At 44.5% G+C, this 20,541-nt stretch overlaps 1 protein-coding gene across 1 annotated transcript in view; it reads left to right on the top strand.

Moving 5' to 3' along the window:
- Positions 1 to 20,541, top strand: part of LOC139416955 (laminin subunit alpha-5-like) — a 250,153-nt gene that overhangs the window by 79,847 nt on the left and 149,765 nt on the right. The window contains exons 6-7 of the mRNA XM_071166167.1: positions 4,176 to 4,273; positions 11,891 to 12,006. Coding sequence (XP_071022268.1) covers positions 4,176 to 4,273; positions 11,891 to 12,006 — 214 coding nt within the window. The remainder of the gene's footprint in view (positions 1 to 4,175; positions 4,274 to 11,890; positions 12,007 to 20,541) is intronic.

The following is a 20,541-nucleotide window of genomic DNA, read 5'->3' as shown; positions in this document are numbered from 1 at the left end:
TACTGGGTTAGGATACTGGGTTAGGGTACTGGGTTAGGATACTGGGTTAGGATACTGTGCAGTGGATTAGGATACTGGGTTAGGTTACTGGGTTAGGGTACTGGGGTAGGATACATGGTAGTGGGTTAGGATACATGGTAGTGGGTTAGGATACTCTGTGGTGGATTAGGATACTGGGTTAGGGTACTGGGTTAGGTTTGTGGTTAGGGTACTGGGTTAGGGTACTGGGTTAGGTTTGTGGTTAGGGTACTGGGTTAGGTTTGTGGTTAGGGTACTGGGTTAGGGTACTGGGTTAGGTTTGTGGTTAGGGTACTGGGTTAGGGTACTGGGTTAGGTTTGTGGTTAGGGTACTGGGTTAGGATACTGGGTTAGGATGCTGGGGTAGGATACATGGTAGTGGGTTAGGATACTGTGTGGTGGATTAGGATACTGGGTTAGGTTTGTGGTTAGGGTACTGGGTTAGGGTACAGGACCAACACCCTCCTGGGGCACCTGATAGGCAAGGCCTTCCGTGACCCAACCATCACACACAGGGTGGGTACTACTGGGTAGAGGGGAGAGAGGGTAGGGGGGAGGAGGTAGAGAAGGGGTGAGAGGGTAGGGGGGCAGGAGGTAGAGAAGGGGCGAGAGGGTAGGGGGCGAGAGGGTAGGGGGGCAGGAGGTAGAGAAGGGGCGAGAGGGTAGGGGGCGAGAGGGTAGGGGGGCAGGAGGTAGAGAAGGGGTGAGAGGGTAGGGGGCGAGAGGGTAGGGGGGCAGGAGGTAGAGAAGGGTCAGAGTGTAGGGGGGAAGGACAAGGGAGGGGGGTAGGAGGTAGAGAAGGGGTGAGAGGGTAGGGGGGCAGGAGGTAGAGAAGGGGTGAGAGGGTAGGGGGCGAGAGGGTAGGGGGTAGGAGGTAGAGAAGGGGTGAGAGGGTAGGGGGGCAGGAGGTAGAGAAGGGGCGAGAGGGTAGGGGGGCAGGAGGTAGAGAAGAGGCGAGAGGGTAGGGGGCGAGAGGGTAGGGGGGCAGGAGGTAGAGAAGGGGTGAGAGGGTAGGGGGGCAGGAGGTAGAGAAGGGGCGAGAGGGTAGGGGGCGAGAGGGTAGGGGGGCAGGAGGTAGAGAAGGGGCGAGAGGGTAGGGGGCGAGAGGGTAGGGGGGCAGGAGGTAGAGAAGGGGTGAGAGGGTAGGGGGCTAGGAGGTAGAGAAGGGGTGAGAGGGTAGGGGGCCAGGAGGTAGAGAAGGGGCGAGAGGGTAGGGGGCGAGAGGGTAGGGGGGCAGGATGTAGAGAAGGGGCGAGAGGGTAGGGGGCGAGAGGGTAGGGGGACAGGAGGTGGAGAAGGGGCGAGAGGGTAGGGGGCGAGAGGGTAGGGGGGCAGGAGGTAGAAAAGGGGCGAGAGGGTAGGGGGCGAGAGGGTAGGGGGGCAGGAGGTAGAGAAGGGGCGAGAGGGTAGGGGGGCAGGAGGTAGAGAAGGGGCGAGAGGGTAGGGGGCGAGAGGGTAGGGGGGCAGGAGGTAGAGAAGGGGCGAGACGGTAGGGGGGCAGGAGGTAGAGAAGGGTCAGAGTGTAGGGGGGAAGGACAAGGGAGGGGGGTAGGAGGTAGAGAAGGGGTGAGAGGGTAGGGGGGCAGGAGGTAGAGAAGGGGTGAGAGGGTAGGGGGTAGGAGGTAGAGAAGGGGTGAGAGGGTAGGGGGGCAGGAGGTAGAGAAGGGGCGAGAGGTTAGGGGGCGAGAGGGTAGGGGGGCAGGAGGTAGAGAAGAGGCGAGAGGGTAGGGGGCGAGAGGGTAGGGGGGTAGGAGGTAAAGAAGGGGTGAGAGGGTAGGGGGGCAGGAGGTAGAGAAGGGGCGAGAGGGTAGGGGGCGAGAGGGTAGGGGGGCAGGAGGTAGAGAAGGGGCGAGAGGGTAGGCGGCGAGAGGGTAGGGGGGCAGGAGGTAGAGAAGGGGTGAGAGGGTAGGGGGGCAGGAGGTAGAGAAGGGGCGAGAGGGTAGGGGGCGAGAGGGTAGGGGGGCAGGAGGTAGAGAAGGGGCGAGAGGGTAGGGGGCGAGAGGGTAGGGGGGCAGGAGGTAGAGAAGGGGTGAGAGGGTAGGGGGGTAGGAGGTAGAGAAGGGGTGAGAGGGTAGGGGGCCAGGAGGTAGAGAAGGGGCGAGAGGGTAGGGGGGCAGGATGTAGAGAAGGGGCGAGAGGGTAGGGGGCGAGAGGGTAGGGGGGCAGGAGGTAGAGAAGGGGCGAGAGGGTAGGGGGCGAGAGGGTAGGGGGGCAGGAGGTAGAGAAGGGGCGAGAGGGTAGGGGGCGAGAGGGTAGGGGGGCAGGAGGTAGAGAAGGGGCGAGAGGGTAGGGGGGCAGGAGGTAGAGAAGGGGCGAGAGGGTAGGGGGCGAGAGGGTAGGGGGGCAGGAGGTAGAGAAGGGGTGAGAGGGTAGGGGGGCAGGAGGTAGAGAAGGGGCGAAAGGGTAGGGGGCGAGAGGGTAGGGGGGCAGGAGGTAGAGAAGGGGTGAGAGAGTAGGGGGCGAGAGGGTAGGGGGGCAGGAGGTAGAGAAGGGGTGAGAGAGTAGGGGGCGAGAGGGTAGGGGGGCAGGAGGTAGAGAAGGGGCGAGAGGGTAGGGGGCGAGAGGGTAGGGGGGCAGGATGTAGAGAAGGGGCGAGAGGGTAGGGGGCGAGAGGGTAGGGGGGCAGGAGGTGGAGAAGGGGCGAGAGGGTAGGGGGCGAGAGGGTAGGGGGGCAGGAGGTAGAAAAGGGGCGAGAGGGTAGGGGGCGAGAGGGTAGGGGGGCAGGAGGTAGAGAAGGGGCGAGAGGGTAGGGGGGCAGGAGGTAGAGAAGGGGCGAGAGGGTAGGGGGCGAGAGGGTAGGGGGGCAGGAGGTAGAGAAGGGGCGAGAGGGTAGGGGGGCAGGAGGTAGAGAAGGGTCAGAGTGTAGGGGGGAAGGACAAGGGAGGGGGGTAGGAGGTAGAGAAGGGGTGAGAGGGTAGGGGGGCAGGAGGTAGAGAAGGGGTGAGAGGGTAGGGGGCGAGAGGGTAGGGGGTAGGAGGTAGAGAAGGGGTGAGAGGGTAGGGGGGCAGGAGGTAGAGAAGGGGCGAGAGGTTAGGGGGCGAGAGGGTAGGGGGGCAGGAGGTAGAGAAGAGGCGAGTGGGTAGGGGGCGAGAGGGTAGGGGGGTAGGAGGTAAAGAAGGGGTGAGAGGGTAGGGGGGCAGGAGGTAGAGAAGGGGCGAGAGGGTAGGGGGCGAGAGGGTAGGGGGGCAGGAGGTAGAGAAGGGGCGAGAGGGTCGGCGGCGAGAGGGTAGGGGGGCAGGAGGTAGAGAAGGGGTGAGAGGGTAGGGGGGCAGGAGGTAGAGAAGGGGCGAGAGGGTAGGGGGCGAGAGGGTAGGGGGGCAGGAGGTAGAGAAGGGGCGAGAGGGTAGGGGGCGAGAGGGTAGGGGGGCAGGAGGTAGAGAAGGGGTGAGAGGGTAGGGGGGTAGGAGGTAGAGAAGGGGTGAGAGGGTAGGGGGCCAGGAGGTAGAGAAGGGGCGAGAGGGTAGGGGACGAGAGGGTAGGGGGGCAGGATGTAGAGAAGGGGCGAGAGGGTAGGGGGCGAGAGGGTAGGGGGGCAGGAGGTAGAGAAGGGGCGAGAGGGTAGGGGGCGAGAGGGTAGGGGGCGAGAGGGTAGGGGGGCAGTAGGTAGAGAAGGGGCGAGAGGGTAGGGGGCGAGAGGGTAGGGGGGCAGGAGGTAGAGAAGGGGCGAGAGGGTAGGGGGGCAGGAGGTAGAGAAGGGGCGAGAGGGTAGGGGGCGAGAGGGTAGGGGGGCAGGAGGTAGAGAAGGGGTGAGAGGGTAGGGGGGCAGGAGGTAGAGAAGGGGCGAAAGGGTAGGGGGCGAGAGGGTAGGGGGGCAGGAGGTAGAGAAGGGGTGAGAGAGTAGGGGGCGAGAGGGTAGGGGGGCAGGAGGTAGAGAAGGGGTGAGAGAGTAGGGGGCGAGAGGGTAGGGGGGCAGGAGGTAGAGAAGGGGTGAGAGAGTAGGGGGCGAGAGGGTAGGGGGGCAGGAGGTAGAGAAGGGGTGAGAGAGTAGGGGGCGAGAGGGTAGGGGGGCAGGAGGTAGAGAAGGGGCGAGAGGGTAGGGGGCGAGAGAGTAGGGGGCAGGAGGTAGAAAAGCACTTTACATTAAAATATGCAGATATATTGTGCAATCACTTGTCAACTTGATCTAATGTCTTTGTGCTCTGCCTGTCTCCCTGCAGTATTACTACAGTATCAAGGACATCAGTATCGGAGGACGCTGTGTGTGTAACGGACACGCTGAGGCCTGCGACCCACACGACCCCAACGACCCCTACAAGTAAGAGGGACAGTCTGACTATACACTAATATATGATAGCTTCTAGAATAGAGATTACTACACCTCAGTATATTCTGTAGAGATTACTACACCTCAATAGATTCTGTAGAGATTACTACACCTCAATATATTCTGTAGAGATTACTACACCTCAATAGATTCTGTAGAGATTACTACACCTCAGTATATTCTGTAGAGATTACTACACCTCAATATATTCTGTAGAGATTACTACACCTCAATATATTCTGTAGAGATTACTACACCTCAATAGATTCTGTAGAGATTACTACACCTCAGTATATTCTGTAGAGATTACTACACCTCAATATATTCTGTAGAGATTACTACACCTCAATTGATTCTGTAGAGATTACTACACCTAAATTGATTCTGTAGAGATTACTACACCTCAATAGATTCTCTACACCTCAATAGATTCTGTAGAGATTACTACACCTCAATAGATTCTCTACACCTCAATAGATTCTGTAGAGATTACTACACCTCAATAGATTCTGTAGAGATTACTACACCTCAATAGATTCTGTAGAGATTACTACACCTAAATTGATTCTGTAGAGATTACTACACCTAAATTGATTCTGTAGAGATTACTACACCTCAATAGATTCTCTACACCTCAATAGATTCTGTAGAGATTACTACACCTCAGTATATTCTGTAGAGATTACTACACCTCAATAGATTCTGTAGAGATTACTACACCTCAGTATATTCTGTAGAGATTACTACACCTCAGTATATTCTGTAGAGATTACTACACCTCAATATATTCTGTAGAGATTACTACACCTCAGTATATTCTGTAGAGATTACTACACCTCAATATATTCTGTAGAGATTACTACACCTAAATTACGCACATAAATTCTGTTAATTAATTTAAGACATCTCTCTTTACCTCTCACCTACGTGTATGTTTGCATACGGACCCCCGTGCTTCTCAACATCATCGAGATACATTGAGTTTCCTTGTAGGCCTGCTTGGGGGGAGGGGGGAAACTGGGAAGCGAGTCGTAGCCTGTTTCTGTTACAGTTTTTTTTATTCAAGAATGTGAAAAATGTTGTGTCTATTTAAGGCTTTTCATGAAAGCATGCATAGTTGTTCTTTAATTTGGTCTAAAATCAAATCAAATCATTGTGGGCTAAATATTCTATCGGCTATATCGTACTGAATTGTTATAAATAATTAAAATTAAACAGTTCAGGGGGAAGAAACACACATCTGGTAAAAGGTCGACATTTGGACGTTTACAATTTTTTTAAAGTCTAACCTGTAGAAATGCAAACATTGTGTCACACCCTGACCATAGTTTGCTTTGTATGTTTCTATGTTTTGTTTGGTCAGGGTGTGATCTGAGTGGGCATTCTATGTTACATGTCTAGTTTGTCTATTTCTATGTTTGGCCTGATATGGTTCTCAATCAGAGGCAGGTGTTAGTCATTGTCTCTGATTGCGGGTGATTGTTCCTGTCTCTGTGTTTGCACCAGATAGGGCTGTTTTGTTTTTTTCACATTTCTTGGTTTTGTTAGTCTATTCATGTGTAGTTTCTATATTAAAGAACCATGAGTAATAACCACGCTGCGTTTTGGTCCGCCTCTCCTTCGACACAAGAAAACCGTCACACATTGTGAATTTAGAGACAATGTATTCCTAACAACAGTCTATGGTTAAGGGGACTTACAGTCGATCTGTTACCGGGCTCTCAACATCATTATCATTAGGATATTCACACAATACCGGTGGGTGTTGTGCAATAGCCTACACATTTGCGCGCAGTGGACTTGGTGTCCAATCCCGTAGCACAGAAACATATGAAAACACTAACTCATTACCTTGATGCTTTCTAATTGGAACCTGCTGTAAATAAAGCAGGAAATTACATCTTTTAATCACTCGACTGTCATTCAGGAATTATTTACCGGATCAACTGATGATGGTTGGCAATAGGACTACCTACTGTGGAAACTATAGAATACATACTGTGATATACTATAGAATATATACTGTTATAAACTATAGAATACGTACTGTGATATACTATAGAATATATATACTGTGATAAACTATAGGCCTTCATACTGTGATAAACTATAGAATATATACTGTGATAAACTATAGAATATATACTGTGATATACTATAGAATATATACTGTGATATACTATAGAATATATACTGTTATAAACTATAGAATATATACTGTGATAAACTATAGAATATATACTGTGATAAACTATTGAATATATACTTTGATATACTATAGAATATATACTGTGATATACTATAGAATACGTACTGTGATATACTATAGAATATATACTGTGATATACTATAGAATATATACTGTGATAAACTATAGAATATATACTGTGATAAACTATAGAATATATACTGTGATATACTATAGAATATATACTGTGATATACTATAGAATATATACTGTTATAAACTATAGAATATATACTGTGATAAACTATAGAATATATACTGTGATAAACTATTGAATATATACTGTGATATACTATAGAATATATACTGTGATATACTATAGAATACGTACTGTGATATACTATAGAATATATACGGTGATATACTATAGAATATATACTGTGATAAACTATAGAATATGTACTGTGATATACTATAGAATATATACTGTGATATACTATAGAATATATAGAGTTAGAATAGAGTTCCATGTAGTCATGGCTCTATGTAGTACTGTGGAATAGAGTTCCATGTAGTCATGGCTCTACGTAGTACTGTGGAATAGAGTTCCATGTAGTCATGGCTCTATGTAGTACTGTGCGCCTCCCATAGTCTGTTCTGGACTTGGGGACTGTGAAGAGACCTCTGGTGGCATGTCTTGTGGGGTGTCTAGACAATTGCGTTCACTAGTTTTTGTCAGGCCCAAATACACTCCCCCACCCACACACAGGCATACTCTCACCCACACAGGCATACTCTCACCCACACAGGCATACTCTCACCCACACAGGCATACTCTCACCCACACAGGCATACTCTCACCCACACAGGCATACTCTCACCCACACAGGCATACTCTCACCCACACAGGCATACTCTCACCCACACAGGCATACTCTCACCCACACAGGCATACTCTCACCCACACAGGCATACTCTCACCCACACAGGCATACTCTCACCCACACAGGCATACTCTCACCCACACAGGCATACTCTCACCCACACAGGCATACTCTCACCCACACAGGCATACTCTCACCCACACAGGCATACTCTCACCCACACAGGCATACTCTCACCCACACAGGCATACTCTCACCCACACAGGCATACTCTCACCCACACAGGCATACTCTCACCCACACAGGCATACTCTCACCCACACAGGCATACTCTCACCCACACAGGCATACTCTCACCCACACAGGCATACTCTCACCCACACAGGCATACTCTCACCCACACAGGCATACTCTCACCCACACAGGCATACTCTCACCACTTATGCTGATGCTATATTATTTCTACAGACCAGGAACGACGGCACCCAGAGTATAGTCCCTCACAGAGAGGAAGTATTATAACAATGTGAGTTTTCAGGTGGAGCAAAGAATCTGTACATTTAAACTGATCGTATCTATGTGATGTAGAAAGAGGGGCAGGAGTCACAATGCTGCGGTGTTTTTATCATGAATCCACCTGATGGAAAGCATCGAAACAGGCTTCTAAAAAAAATCTCTCAGTATTGGATTTCCCCTTGATGTTTTGAAACGCATCCTGACCAGTCCAAAGCCATTGTAATCAGAGCAATCTTCAAAGTATTGTATCAGCAGTCTCTTGACCTGTAGTTATTACCATTATATATATCCCTTATAAATCTGTTTTTACACCAGATTATATATCCCTTATAAATCTGTTTTTACACCAGATTATATATAACCCCTATACATCTGTTTTTACACCAGATTATATATATCCCTTATAAATCTGTTTTTACACCAGATTATATATAACCCCTATAAATCTGTTTTTACACCAGATTATATATATATCCCTTATAAATCTGTTTTTACACCAGATTATATATAACCCCTATAAATCTGTTTTTACACCAGATTATATATAACCCCTATAAATCTGTTTTTACACCAGATTATATATATCCCTTATAAATCTGTTTTTACACCAGATTATATATATCCCTTATAAATCTGTTATTACACCAGATTATATATATCCCTTATAAATCTGTTTTTACACCAGATTATATATATCCCTTATAAATCTGTTATTACACCAGATTATATATATCCCTTATAAATCTGTTTTTACACCAGATTATATATAACCCCTATAAATCTGTTTTTACACCAGATTATATATAACCCCTATAAATCGACGATATTACACCAGATTATATATAACCCCTATGAATCTGTTTTTACACCAGATTATATATAACCCCTATAAATCTACGTTATTACACCAGATTATATATAACCCTTATAAATCTGTTTTTACACCAGATTATATATAAACCCTATAAATCTGTTTTTACACCAGATTATATATATCCCTTATAAATCTGTTTTTACACCAGATTATATATAACCCCTATAAATCTGTTTTTACACCAGATTATATATAACCCCTATAAATCGACGATATTACACCAGAATATATATAACCCCAATAAATCTGTTTTTACACCAGATTATATATAACCCCTTTAAATCTACGTTATTACACCAGATTATATATAACCCTTATAAATCTGTTTTTACACCAGATTATATATAAACCCTATAAATCTGTTTTTACACCAGATTATATATAACCCCTTTAAATCTACGTTATTACACCAGATTATATATAACCCTTATAAATCTGTTTTTACACCAGATTATACAGTGCCTTGCGAAAGTATTCGGCCCCTTTGAACTTTGCGACCTTTTGCCACATTTCAGGCTTCAAACATAAAGATATAAAACTGTATTTTTTTGTGAAGAATCAACAACAAGTGGGACACAATCATGAAGTGGAACGACATTTATTGGATATTTCAAACTTTTTTAACAAATCAAAAACTGAAAAATTGGGCGTGCAAAATTATTCAGCCCCTTTACTTTCAGTGCAGCAAACTCTCTCCAGAAGTTCAGTGAGGATCTCTGAATGATCCAATGTTGACCTAAATGACTAATGATGATAAATACAATCCACCTGTGTGTAATCAAGTCTCCGTATAAATGCACCTGCACTGTGATAGTCTCAGAGGTCCGTTAAAAGCGCAGAGAGCATCATGAAGAACAAGGAACACAACAGGCAAGTCCGAGATACTGTTGTGAAGAAGTTTAAAGCCGGATTTGGATACAAAAACATTTCCCAAGCTTTAAACATCCCAAGGAGCACTGTGCAAGCGATAATATTGAAATGGAAGGAGTATCAGACCACTGCAAATCTACCAAGACCTGGCCGTCCCTCTAAACTTCTGCTCATACAAGGAGAAGACTGATCAGAGATGCAGCCAAGAGGCCCATGATCACTCTGGATGAACTGCAGAGATCTACAGCTGAGGTGGGAGACTCTGTCCATAGGACAACAATCAGTCGTATATTGCACAAATCTGGCCTTTATGGAAGAGTGGCAAGAAGAAAGCCATTTCTTAAAGATATCCATAAAAAGTGTTGTTTAAAGTTTGCCACAAGCCACCTGGGAGACACACCAAACATGTGGAAGAAGGTGTTCTGGTCAGATGAAACCAAAATTGAACTTTTTGGCAACAATGGAAAACGTTATGTTTGGCGTAAAAGCAACACAGCTCATCACCCTGAACACACCATCCCCACTGTCAAACATGGTGGTGGCAGCATCATGGTTTGGGTCTGCTTTTCTTCAGCAGGGACAGGGAAGATGGTTCAAATTGATGGGAAGATGGATGGAGCCAAATACAGGACCATTCTGGAAGAAAACCTGATGGAGTCTGCAAAAGACCTGAGACTGGGACGGAGATTTGTCTTCCAACAAGACAATGATCCAAAAAATAAAGCAAAATCTACAATGGAATGGTTCAAAAATAAACATATCCAGGTGTTAGAATGGCCAAGTCAAAGTCCAGACCTGAATCCAATCGAGAATCTGTGGAAAGAACTGAAAACTGCTGTTCACAAATGCTCTCCATCCAACCTCACTGAGCTCGAGCTGTTTTGCAAGGAGGAATGGGAAAAAAATTCAGTCTCTCGATGTGCAAAACTGATAGAGACATACCCCAAGCGACTTACAGCTGTAATCGCAGCAAAAGGTGGCGCTACAAAGTATTAACTTAAGGGGGCTGAATAATTTTGCACGCCCAATTTTTCAGTTTTTGATTTGTTAAATAAGTTTGAAATATCCAATAAATGTCGTTCCACTTCATGATTGTGTCCCACTTGTTGTTGATTCTTCACAAAAAAATACAGTTTTATATCTTTATGTTTGAAGCCTGAAATGTGGCAAAAGGTCGCAAAGTTCAAGGGGGCCGAATACTTTCGCAAGGCACTGTGTATATAAGCCCTACAAATCTGTTTTTACACCAGATTATATATATCCCTTATAAATCTTTTTTTACACCAGATTATATATAACCCCTATAAATCTGTTTTTACACCAGATTATATATAAACCCTATAAATCTGTTTTTACACCAGATTATATATAACCCCTATAAATCTGTTTTTACACCAGATTATATATATCCCTTATAAATCTGTTTTTACACCAGATTATATATAACCCCTATAAATCTGTTTTTACACCAGATTATATATAAACCCTATAAATCTGTTTTTACACCAGATTATATATAACCCCTATAAATCTGTTTTTACACCAGATTATATATATCCCTTATAAATCTGTTTTTACACCAGATTATAGATAACCCCTATAAATCGACGATATTACACCAACGATGGGTTTGTGAATTTGTCCAAAGTAAACTGCTTGCTACTCAGGCCCAGAAGCGAAGATATGCATTTGAGAATACACTGTATATGGTTGTACATGCTTTTGTCCTTGAATGACCAGATTCATGCCGTCGTTTTTTTTCTCTCTTCCTGATCTGTTTTGTCCACACTGTGTAATCTGCAGATTGTTGATATTAAATGGGATTAAGCAGGGTGAAGTTCTGAGACTGTAGGGATTAACTCTTTCATGTACAGATCAGGTTTCTCTCCGGGTTTATAACTGAGCGGATTGGACACAGTTCTCCATGTCCTCTCTGACGCCACTAAAGACATTTAAAAGAGTTTGAGGAATTTTGAACATTGGCGAAACATTCAACCTCAATTAATTAGGCCTATTTTTTGCCTATTTGTGTTTTAGTAACAATGGGATGTTAGAACACAAGGCGCTGTCTATCTGAAGAAGAGCTGTCACAGAGCTGCACACACACACACACACACACACACACACACATCACACAGTGTGATGTACTGGATCAGAGGTAGGCTTTACTTCTCAAGAGCTGTCAAAGTTAATGAACTAGAGATATATAAGTCTCTGTTTTGTTTGTGTATTCATCCATGTTTGTTTATCTGTTGATATGTGCGTTGTCTCCTCTAGACTGCAGTGTGATTGCCAGCACAACACTTGTGGGAAGTCATGTGACCAGTGTTGCCCCGGATTCAACCAGCTACCATGGAAACCAGCGACCATTTACAAGGCTAACGAGTGTGAACGTGCGTGTTACCATACCCCACCACACACACACACACACACACACACACACACACACACACACACACACACCTACCATCGGCTCTTATCTCTCTGGCTGTCTTAGTAAACCTCTATCCCCTAGGATAAGTCTCAGTAACTATCCCCTAAGATAAGTCTCAGTAACTATCCCCTAAGATAAGTCTCAGTAACTATCCCCTAAGATAAGTCTCAGTAACTATCCCCTAAGATAAGTCTCAGTAACTATCCCCTAAGATAAGTCTCAATAACTATCCCCTAAGGTAAGTCTCAGTAACTATCCCCTAAGGTAAGTCTCAATAACTATCCCCTAAGGTAAGTCTCAGTAACTATCCCCTAAGGTAAGTCTCAGTAACTATCCCCTAAGGTAAGTCTCAGCAACTATCCCCTAAGATAAGTCTCAGTAACTATCCCCTAAGGTAAGTCTCAATAACTATCCCCTAAGGTAAGTCTCAGTAACTATCCCCTAAGGTAAGTCTCAATAACTATCCCCTAAGGTAAGTCTCAGTAACTCTCCTCTAGGGAAACAGGCGTAGTCCATGGCTCTTCTCACTGACACCTATTCCACCCTCCATTCATACTGGGATACACACAGATACACTTTTGCGAACACACACACACACACACACACACACACACACACACACACACATTGTCATCATGAAAGACACATCATTCATCATGAAAGACACAGACGTCACAATGACGTTCACAAAAATTAATGAGAGAGAGAGAGACAGAGAGAGAGAGAGAGAGACCTCACAAAGGCTTCGCCAGAACAGAAACATTGAAGTTATCATGTTATTTCAGTCTGATAAAAATGGTGTGCTGAGGGAAGTGGTGCCAGTCCCACTAGTTCTGATCTGGGCAGACTGTGTGGATGTGTGTGTGTGTGTGTGGATGTGTGTGTGTGTGTGTGTGTGTGTGTGTGTGTGTGTGTGTGTGTGTGTGTGTGTGTCTGTGTATCTGTGTATCTGTGTGTCTGTGCCTGTGTTGTGGATAAGGGTGTATGGCTACGGCCACCTCTCTGTCGCTGAAGGCTGATAAGAACAGATAAACTCACATGATTGTCTTTTCTCAGACTCAGTAAAAAATAGCATTACCTAAGGTCTCTGTTGGGTCGACTGGGGCTGCCAAAACCAAATAGGGATGTGTGTTTTTCTGCGTTTAGTTTGTGCAAGGTTGGGATGTCGGATTCCTCAGATGTCTCTTTCTCGCCTTAAATCTAATCTCAATGCTTCTTGACATATTATTTTCTTCCATCCTTTCTCCGCGGAAAAACTGAAAAAAACATCTGATCATATAGTTCAGTCTTGTTGATATGGTCTGGTACGGTTCAGTCTTGTTGATATGGTCTGGTATGGTTCAGTCTTGTTGATATGGTCTGGTATGGTTCAGTCTTGTTGATATGGTCTGGTATGGTTCAGTCTTGTTGATATGGTCTGGTATGGTTCAGTCTTGGTGATATGGTCTGGTACGGTTCAGTCTTGTTGATATGGTCTGGTATGGTTCAGTCTTGTTGATATGGTCTGGTATGGTTCAGTCTTGTTGATATGGTCTGGTATGGTTCAGTCTTGTTGATATGGTCTGGTATAGTTCAGTCTTGTTGATATGGTCTGGTATGGTTCAGTCTTGTTGATATGGTCTGGTATGGTTCAGTCTTGTTGATATGGTCTGGTATGGTTCAGTCTTGGTGATATGGTCTGGTACGGTTCAGTCTTGTTGATATGGTCTGGTATAGTTCAGTCTTGGTGATATGGTCTGGTATAGTTCAGTCTTGTTGATATGGTCTGGTATGGTTCAGTCTTGTTGATATGGTCTGGTATAGTTCAGTCTTGTTGATATGGTCTGGTATGGTTCAGTCTTGTTGATATGGTCTGGTATGGTTCAGTCTTGGTGATATGGTCTGGTATGGTTCAGTCTTGTTGATATGGTCTGGTATGGTTCAGTCTTGTTGATATGGTCTGGTATGGTTCAGTCTTGGTGATATGGTCTGGTATGGTTCAGTCTTGTTGATATGGTCTGGTATGGTTCAGTCTTGTTGATATGGTCTGGTATAGTTCAGTCTTGTTGATATGGTCTGGTATAGTTCAGTCTTGTTGATATGGTCTGGTATAGTTCAGTCTTGTTGATATGGTCTGGTATGGTTCAGTCTTGTTGATATGGTCTGGTACGGTTCAGTCTTGTTGATATGGTCTGGTACGGTTCAGTCTTGTTGATATGGTCTGGTATGGTTCAGTCTTGTTGATATGGTCTGGTATGGTTCAGTCTTGGTGATATGGTCTGGTATAGTTCAGTCTTGTTGATATGGTCTGGTACGGTTCAGTCTTGTTGATATGGTCTGGTATGGTTCAGTCTTGGTGATATGGTCTGGTATAGTTCAGTCTTGTTGATATGGTCTGGTACGGTTCAGTCTTGTTGATATGGTCTGGTATAGTTCAGTCTTGTTGATATGGTCTGGTATGGTTCAGTCTTGGTGATATGGTCTGGTACGGTTCAGTCTTGTTGATATGGTCTGGTATAGTTCAGTCTTGTTGATATGGTCTGGTACGGTTCAGTCTTGTTGATATGGTCTGGTATGGTTCAGTCTTGTTGATATGGTCTGGTACGGTTCAGTCTTGGTGATATGGTCTGGTATGGTTCAGTCTTGTTGATATGGTCTGGTACGGTTCAGTCTTGTTGATATGGTCTGGTATAGTTCAGTCTTGTTGATATGGTCTGGTATGGTTCAGTCTTGTTGATATGGTCTGGTATAGTTCAGTCTTGTTGATATGGTCTGGTATGGTTCAGTCTTGGTGATATGGTCTGGTACGGTTCAGTCTTGTTGATATGGTCTGGTATGGTTCAGTCTTGTTGATATGGTCTGGTATGGTTCAGTCTTGTTGATATGGTCTGGTATGGTTCAGTCTTGTTGATATGGTCTGGTATGGTTCAGTCTTGTTGATATGGTCTGGTATGGTTCAGTCTTGTTGATATGGTCTGGTATGGTTCAGTCTTGTTGATATGGTCTGGTACGGTTCAGTCTTGTTGATATGGTCTGGTATGGTTCAGTCTTGTTGATATGGTCTGGTATGGTTCAGTCTTGTTGATATGGTCTGGTATAGTTCAGTCTTGTTGATATGGTCTGGTATGGTTCAGTCTTGTTGATATGGTCTGGTACGGTTCAGTCTTGTTGATATGGTCTGGTACGGTTCAGTCTTGTTGATATGGTCTGGTATGGTTCAGTCTTGTTGATATGGTCTGGTATGGTTCAGTCTTGTTGATATGGTCTGGTATGGTTCAGTCTTGTTGATATGGTCTGGTATGGTTCAGTCTTGTTGATATGGTCTGGTATGGTTCAGTCTTGGTGATATGGTCTGGTATGGTTCAGTCTTGTTGATATGGTCTGGTATGGTTCAGTCTTGTTGATATGGTCTGGTATGGTTCAGTCTTGTTGATATGGTCTGGTATGGTTCAGTCTTGTTGATATGGTCTGGTATAGTTCAGTCTTGTTGATATGGTCTGGTATAGTTCAGTCTTGTTGATATGGTCTGGTATGGTTCAGTCTTGTTGATATGGTCTGGTATGGTTCAGTCTTGTTGATATGGTCTGGTATGGTTCAGTCTTGTTGATATGGTCTGGTATGGTTCAGTCTTGTTGATATGGTCTGGTACGGTTCAGTCTTGTTGATATGGTCTGGTATGGTTCAGTCTTGTTGATATGGTCTGGTATGGTTCAGTCTTGTTGATATGGTCTGGTATGGTTCAGTCTTGTTGATATGGTCTGGTATGGTTCAGTCTTGTTGATATGGTCTGGTATGGTTCAGTCTTGTTGATATGGTCTGGTATGGTTCAGTCTTGTTGATATGGTCTGGTATGGTTCAGTCTTGTTGATATGGTCTGGTATGGTTCAGTCTTGTTGATATGGTCTGGTATGGTTCAGTCTTGTTGATATGGTCTGGTATAGTTCAGTCTTGTTGATATGGTCTGGTATGGTTCAGTCTTGTTGATATGGTCTGGTATGGTTCAGTCTTGTTGATATGGTCTGGTATGGTTCAGTCTTGTTGATATGGTCTGGTATAGTTCAGTCTTGTTGATATGGTCTGGTATGGTTCAGTCTTGTTGATATGGTCTGGTATGGTTCAGTCTTGTTGATATGGTCTGGTATGGTTCAGTCTTGTTGATATGGTCTGGTATAGTTCAGTCTTGTTGATATGGTCTGGTATGGTTCAGTCTTGTTGATATGGTCTGGTATGGTTCAGTCTTGTTGATATGGTCTGGTATAGTTCAGTCTTGTTGATATGGTCTGGTATGGTTCAGTCTTGTTGATATGGTCTGGTATAGTTCAGTCTTGTTGATATGGTCTGGTATGGTTCAGTCTTGTTGATATGGTCTGGTATGGTTCAGTCTTGTTGATATGGTCTGGTATGGTTCAGTCTTGTTGATATGGTCTGGTATGGTTCAGTCTTGTTGATATGGTCTGGTATGGTTCAGTCTTGTTGATATGGTCTGGTATGGTTCAGTCTTGTTGATATGGTCTGGTATGGTTCAGTCTTGTTGATATGGTCTGGTATGGTTCAGTCTTGTTGATATGGTCTGGTATGGTTCAGTCTTGTTGATATGGTCTGGTATGGTTCAGTCTTGTTGATATGGTCTGGTATGGTTCAGTCTTGTTGATATGGTCTGGTATGGTTCAGTCTTGTTGATATGGTCTGGTATGGTTCAGTCTTGTTGATATGGTCTGGTATAGTTCAGTCTTGTTGATATGGTCTGGTATGGTTCAGTCTTGTTGATATGGTCTGGTACGGTTCAGTCTTGTTGATATGGTCTGGTACGGTTCAGTCTTGTTGATATGGTCTGGTATGGTTCAGTCTTGTTGATATGGTCTGGTATGGTTCAGTCTTGTTGATATGGTCTGGTATGGTTCAGTCTTGTTGATATGGTCTGGTATGGTTCAGTCTTGTTGATATGGTCTGGTATGGTTCAGTCTTGGTGATATGGTCTGGTATGGTTCAGTCTTGTTGAAATGGTCTGGTATGGTTCAGTCTTGTTGATATGGTCTGGTATGGTTCAGTCTTGTTGATATGGTCTGGTATGGTTCAGTCTTGTTGATATGGTCTGGTATAGTTCAGTCTTGTTGATATGGTCTGGTATAGTTCAGTCTTGTTGATATGGTCTGGTATGGTTCAGTCTTGTTGATATGGTCTGGTATGGTTCAGTCTTGTTGATATGGTCTGGTATGGTTCAGTCTTGTTGATATGGTCTGGTATGGTTCAGTCTTGTTGATATGGTCTGGTACGGTTCAGTCTTGTTGATATGGTCTGGTATGGTTCAGTCTTGTTGATATGGTCTGGTATGGTTCAGTCTTGTTGATATGGTCTGGTATGGTTCAGTCTTGTTGATATGGTCTGGTATGGTTCAGTCTTGTTGATATGGTCTGGTATGGTTCAGTCTTGTTGATATGGTCTGGTATGGTTCAGTCTTGTTGATATGGTCTGGTATGGTTCAGTCTTGTTGATATGGTCTGGTATGGTTCAGTCTTGTTGATATGGTCTGGTATGGTTCAGTCTTGTTGATATGGTCTGGTATAGTTCAGTCTTGTTGATATGGTCTGGTATGGTTCAGTCTTGTTGATATGGTCTGGTATGGTTCAGTCTTGTTGATATGGTCTGGTATGGTTCAGTCTTGTTGATATGGTCTGGTATAGTTCAGTCTTGTTGATATGGTCTGGTATGGTTCAGTCTTGTTGATATGGTCTGGTATGGTTCAGTCTTGTTGATATGGTCTGGTATGGTTCAGTCTTGTTGATATGGTCTGGTATAGTTCAGTCTTGTTGATATGGTCTGGTATGGTTCAGTCTTGTTGATATGGTCTGGTATGGTTCAGTCTTGTTGATATGGTCTGGTATAGTTCAGTCTTGTTGATATGGTCTGGTATGGTTCAGTCTTGTTGATATGGTCTGGTATAGTTCAGTCTTGTTGATATGGTCTGGTATGGTTCAGTCTTGTTGATATGGTCTGGTATGGTTCAGTCTTGTTGATATGGTCTGGTATGGTTCAGTCTTGTTGATATGGTCTGGTATGGTTCAGTCTTGTTGATATGGTCTGGTATGGTTCAGTCTTGTTGATATGGTCTGGTATGGTTCAGTCTTGTTGATATGGTCTGGTATGGTTCAGTCTTGTTGATATGGTCTGGTATGGTTCAGTCTTGTTGATATGGTCTGGTATGGTTCAGTCTTGTTGATATGGTCTGGTATGGTTCAGTCTTGTTGATATGGTCTGGTATGGTTCAGTCTTGTTGATATGGTCTGGTATGGTTCAGTCTTGTTGATATGGTCTGGTACGGTTCAGTCTTGTTGATATGGTCTGGTATGGTTCAGTCTTGTTGATATGGTCTGGTACGGTTCAGTCTTGTTGATATGGTCTGGTATGGTTCAGTCTTGTTGATATGGTCTGGTACGGTTCAGTCTTGTTGATATGGTCTGGTATGGTTCAGTCTTGGTGATATGGTCTGGTATGGTTCAGTCTTGTTGATATGGTCTGGTATGGTTCAGTCTTGTTGATATGGTCTGGTATGGTTCAGTCTTGTTGATATGGTCTGGTATGGTTCAGTCTTGTTGATATGGTCTGGTATGGTTCAGTCTTGTTGATATGGTCTGGTATGGTTCAGTCTTGTTGATATGGTCTGGTACGGTTCAGTCTTGTTGATATGGTCTGGTATGGTTCAGTCTTGTTGATATGGTCTGGTATGGTTCAGTCTTGTTGATATGGTCTGGTATGGTTCAGTCTTGTTGATATGGTCTGGTATGGTTCAGTCTTGTTGATATGGTCTGGTATGGTTCAGTCTTGGTGATATGGTCTGGTATGTTTCAGTCTTGTTGATATGGTCTGGTATGGTTCAGTCTTGTTGATATGGTCTGGTACGGTTCAGTCTTGTTGATATGGTCTGGTATGGTTCAGTCTTGTTGATATGGTCTGGTATGGTTCAGTCTTGTTGATATGGTCTGGTATGGTTCAGTCTTGTTGATATGGTCTGGTATGGTTCAGTCTTGTTGATATGGTCTGGTACGGTTCAGTCTTGTTGATATGGTCTGGTATGGTTCAGTCTTGTTGATATGGTCTGGTATGGTTCAGTCTTGGTGATATGGTCTGGTACGGTTCAGTCTTGTTGATATGGTCTGGTACGGTTCAGTCTTGTTGATATGGTCTGGTATGGTTCAGTCTTGTTGATATGGTCTGGTATGGTTCAGTCTTGTTGATATGGTCTGGTATGGTTCAGTCTTGTTGATATGGTCTGGTATGGTTCAGTCTTGTTGATATGGTCTGGTACGGTTCAGTCTTGTTGATATGGTCTGGTATGGTTCAGTCTTGTTGATATGGTCTGGTATGGTTCAGTCTTGTTGATATGGTCTGGTACGGTTCAGTCTTGTTGATATGGTCTGGTATGGTTCAGTCTTGGTGATATGGTCTGGTATGGTTCAGTCTTGTTGATATGGTCTGGTATGGTTCAGTCTTGTTGATATGGTCTGGTATGGTTCAGTCTTGTTGATATGGTCTGGTATGGTTCAGTCTTGGTGATATGGTCTGGTACGGTTCAGTCTTGTTGATATGGTCTGGTACGGTTCAGTCTTGTTGATATGGTCTGGTATGGTTCAGTCTTGTTGATATGGTCTGGTATGGTTCAGTCTTGTTGATATGGTCTGGTATGGTTCAGTCTTGTTGATATGGTCTGGTATGGTTCAGTCTTGTTGATATGGTCTGGTACGGTTCAGTCTTGTTGATATGGTCTGGTATGGTTCAGTCTTGTTGATATGGTCTGGTATGGTTCAGTCTTGTTGATATGGTCTGGTACGGTTCAGTCTTGTTGATATGGTCTGGTATGGTTCAGTCTTGGTGATATGGTCTGGTATGGTTCAGTCTTGTTGATATGGTCTGGTATGGTTCAGTCTTGTTGATATGGTCTGGTATGGTTCAGTCTTGTTGATATGGTCTGGTATGGTTCAGTCTTGGTGATATGGTCTGGTACGGTTCAGTCTTGTTGATATGGTCTGGTACGGTTCAGTCTTGTTGATATGGTCTGGTATGGTTCAGTCTTGTTGATATGGTCTGGTATGGTTCAGTCTTGTTGATATGGTCTGGTATGGTTCAGTCTTGTTGATATGGTCTGGTATGGTTCAGTCTTGTTGATATGGTCTGGTATGGTTCAGTCTTGTTGATATGGTCTGGTATGGTTCAGTCTTGTTGATATGGTCTGGTATGGTTCAGTCTTGTTGATATGGTCTGGTATGGTTCAGTCTTGTTGATATGGTCTGGTATGGTTCAGTCTTGTTGATATGGTCTGGTATGGTTCAGTCTTGTTGATATGGTCTGGTATGGTTCAGTCTTGTTGATATGGTCTGGTATAGTTCAGTCTTGTTGATATGGTCTGGTATGGTTCAGTCTTGTTGATATGGTCTGGTACGGTTCAGTCTTGTTGATATGGTCTGGTATGGTTCAGTCTTGTTGATATGGTCTGGTACGGTTCAGTCTTGTTGATATGGTC

Source organism: Oncorhynchus clarkii, chromosome 9 (assembly GCF_045791955.1).
Source record: "Oncorhynchus clarkii lewisi isolate Uvic-CL-2024 chromosome 9, UVic_Ocla_1.0, whole genome shotgun sequence".
Classification (NCBI taxonomy): Eukaryota; Metazoa; Chordata; class Actinopteri; order Salmoniformes; family Salmonidae; genus Oncorhynchus; species Oncorhynchus clarkii.
The sequence above is the reverse complement of the archived record's forward strand: the minus strand, read 5'-3'. Positions and strand labels throughout refer to the sequence as shown.